Source organism: Myotis davidii, unplaced genomic scaffold (assembly GCF_000327345.1).
Source record: "Myotis davidii unplaced genomic scaffold, ASM32734v1 scaffold1255, whole genome shotgun sequence".
Classification (NCBI taxonomy): domain Eukaryota; kingdom Metazoa; phylum Chordata; class Mammalia; order Chiroptera; family Vespertilionidae; genus Myotis; species Myotis davidii.
Genome location: NW_006286692.1, coordinates 128,757 through 132,546, shown reverse-complemented (window position 1 = coordinate 132,546; position 3,790 = coordinate 128,757). Strand labels below are relative to the sequence as shown.

The following is a 3,790-nucleotide window of genomic DNA, read 5'->3' as shown; positions in this document are numbered from 1 at the left end:
TTGCTGGCCAGCCCCACCCCTGATCGGGGTGGGAGGGGGAGGGCAATCTCGTGTGGGGCTGGCTAGAGGGGGGCGGAGTGCTGTTGGCCAGCTGGCCCCGCCCCCTGGTTGAACTCCGGGTTGGGTCAAACTCCCGCCCAAGGGGACAATATGCATATTAGCCTTTTATTATATAGGATAATTTAGAAGTCTAATGATAGAAAATAGAATGTTGAAGTGACTCACAGTTTTATTGACGTTTTCACATTTTCTCTTCAAGTAATACTGAGAGCCAGTTCTGTGTAGGGTTTACTTTGCATTTTGTATTTTTTCTTTGGTTTGGAGAGGCCATATTTGGAGACAAGTAGCTGTGCTGCTACCATTGTCTTGGCAGCCAGAAGGGGACTGAAGATTGTTGAGTTCTTTGGCCCAAAGGTCCCTCTCTCAGGGTCCCTTCTTTCTTCATCAGGGCGCTACCCTTGCTGAGCAGGCCCATTGAAGTGGAGAACTCAACCTCCTCTGTAGCTCTGCTACTCTTAGAATTATGTCCTTGGTCCAAATCACAGCTTTTTTAACCATCTGACTCCAGAAGGGAAAAAATCTGCAATGCTAGCAAAATCTCTTGTGGCTCACACTTAACTGTTAGCTTGTAATTAGTCTTAGCTTTTCATTGTCTTTCTCCAAAGGACTGATGCCCCAGCAGGAACCATCCAATAGCATAGTCCTTATAATTACCATTTCCCAACTCATTTTCAAATGCCTGATGCCCAGGTATCCCCTCCTTTGGTTACAGCATCCCAGTACACCAACAGTGAAAATTTAAACAATTGCTTCAATAGAGCCAGCAGGGCCGACTTCTACTCCAACTCCAGCCAGTGCTGGGACCTTTTGACCAGCCAGCTGATGAGTGATCTAATTTCTAAATTTCATTTTAGTTTGCTCTCCAGAAGACGCCCAGTCAAACTCCATAGGTCTGTTTCCCTGGGAAGCAGACTCTAAAAGGCTATAAGAATGTGGGAAGCTTATTGTGGGCAGCTGTCAGGACCCACATGCCTGAGGCAGTGAAGGAGCAGGACTGGCAGAGGGAGCTGTTGAACTAAAAGGCAGGCACCAGCCTGGGCCACTCTACAGAGAACTGGACAGATAACAGTTTCTGAGAACTGTGTAAATGGAGGGAAGAAGGCTATGTCTTTATTTTATTTTATATATATATATATGTATGTGTGTGTGTGTGTGTGTGTGTGTGTGTATTCTTATTGATTTCAGAGAGGAAGGGAGAGGGAGAGATAGAAACATCAATGATGAGAGACAATCATTGATTGGCTACCTCCTGTATGCCCCACACTGGGGATCAAGCCCGCAACTCAGGATGTATCCTAACTGGGAATCGAACCATGACCTCCTGGTTCATAGGTTGACCCTCAACCACTGAGCCACACCAGCCAGGCGAGGCTGTGTCTTTATACTCCCAGTCCAGCCAGTCTTTTGACACAGGGTGCCCTCTGGGAAGGGATGCAAACTTTGCAATTAAGCTCACTTCAACTGAGGAGAAGTCCCAGTAAGCCTCTCAGCTGAGAATTGCCATTCTCCATCATATGATGAAAAATGGTGAGATCTTCATTCCTACCTTAAGGATTATTTTAATTATAGTAAATCATTTAATTTTTTATTTAAACAAAAACTGCTTATTGTAAATCTGCAAAGAATACAAAAGTGTGCTTTCCCAGGTTCAACTTTCTGTGTTCATTTGAAAGATTCGGCTGACATTGACCCTGGGGTCAAGGTGGGCTGAATGTTTTTTAAGCTCCTCCCAAGCATGTGACCCCTTTCCTTGAATCACAGGGTATTTTCCAGAAAGCAGGTGTCATGAGCTCCACCTCAATTCCTGAGAACATGGGGTGACCCAGCCCGGTCCATGGTGCCAAGCAGAGCAGCACCACAACTCTCACTGAAATCTGTCCTCACTCTACTCAAATGCTCTGTTGACATTTGTTCCTGTATCACTGAGAAGGTGAACTTGTCCTCATTCAAAAGACAAGGTCTTAGGGTCATCCTATGGGACAACAGTGATGTATTTTTTCTAGGTTTGAATCCCATTAATCTGTGACTCTCCATAAACTCCCTGAGCCTCAGCTTTCTCATCAGAATGAGGATAATACTACCTGCCCCATTGGGTGTGAAGACCAAGTCAGTTCATCAGGTGCCGCACTTACCTGTTCTTTGGTATACATATTCCATCCATCCCTTCTCTCGAGGAAGACAACCCTGGCAAGCTAAGTAGACTTTGATTGAGGATGAACCCCATTACTCTGATTTCTGCCTTGAGCCTGAGACCAAATCAGCATTCAAAAGCTATTTCAGAGTATTGATGGGCACAAGTAGCATCAGATAAAGTGGAGGACCCTGGGAATGGTTTCCTCTAATGCAGCAGTTCTCAACCTATGGGTCGCGACCCTTTGGGGGTCGAATGACCCTTTCACAGAGGTCACCTAAATACATCCTGCATATCACATATTTACATTATGATTCATAACAGTAGCAAAATTACAGTTATGAAGTAGCAATGAAAATAATTTTATGGCTGGGGGTCACAACATGAGGAACTATATTAAAGGGTCGCAGCATTAGGGAGGTTGAGACTACTGCTCTTAATGGTTCCTCCTGTCCCTGGATTTGCAGGCCCAGTACTATCTACTCAATTCCTCATAGCTGTCCTCCTAGGCCTCAAGGTGCTGCTGGTGATTGGTGTCTCTGCCATCTATGTCCACAGGAAGTGGAGAGCCTGACAGTAAGTTGTTGGGCAGGGAAGGAAGGCTAATGTCTGTCCTAAAAGGGGCAAGGTTAACAAAAGAGGCCATCCCACAAGGTCAGGGTCCAAGAAGAGTTAGAAGAAGGTGACACACCTCCATCAATAACCTCAGGAGTTTTAAGGATCCCTCTAAGAGATTCCTACCTCCTAGGAATTATGTGGGGTCCTGTAAGAGGTGGACTGTAAAAAGGATATCCACAATGCTTTAGGGTTTCTGTGGAGGAACTGGGCAGAGGGAACTAATTGAGGGACAGCTAAGTGGGTAGTTCCCTTGGAGACAATCACCAGATTATTTGATTGCTGATGCTCCTTGTGGCAGAGAATCCACAGTTTAGTGTATTATTGAGAACTCCTGAATCTGCTGCTCTGATCCTGTGTGACAGAGTGGAAGGGATGAGGAAGGAGGATCAGGACCTGGGGAGAAAGGCTGAAGAGGCAGAGTCCTATGCCAGGTGCTACATGTTCTCTCATGACAGGAATGTCAAGAGGAGGACAGTCCAGGACATTGGAGACATGCAGTAAACATTTCCTGAATGATGAGCAGATAGTTAAACATGAACACGCTTCCCACAGCTCATTCCTTCTTCTCCTGCTACATGCCACCCCCAATCTCAGCAGTCTCCTTCCTTCTATGAGAGACTCAGCCTAAGAAAAAAGTTGACTAGAAACTTTCACAGACTCTGCTTCAAACGCCTCCCCCAAACTAGATCTGCTCCCCACAGGCTCCTCCTGCTGTTCCTTCTCACAGTTCTTGATGCCACCAGAGCTGGGTCTTCATACATGCTCCTCTCAGAAACACAAGCGGGCCCTAGCTGGTTTGGCTCAGTGGATAGAGCGTTGGCCTGCGGACTGAAGAGTCCCGGGTTCAATTCCGGTCAATGGCACATGCCTAGGTTGTAGGCTCGATCCCCAGTAGGGGGGTGCAAGAGGCAGCTGATCCAATTATTCTCAGCATTGATGTTTCTCTCTCTCCCTCTCCCTCTCCCTCTCCCTTCCTCTCTG

At 46.4% G+C, this 3,790-nt stretch overlaps 1 protein-coding gene across 1 annotated transcript in view; it reads left to right on the top strand.

Annotated features, from left to right (window-relative positions):
* LOC102759557 overlaps positions 1-671 on the top strand; it is a 37,946-nt gene extending 37,275 nt beyond the window's left edge. The window contains exon 10 of the mRNA XM_015560595.1: positions 666-671. Coding sequence (XP_015416081.1) covers positions 666-671 — 6 coding nt within the window. The remainder of the gene's footprint in view (positions 1-665) is intronic.
* Positions 672-3,790: the final 3,119 nt, after the last annotated feature.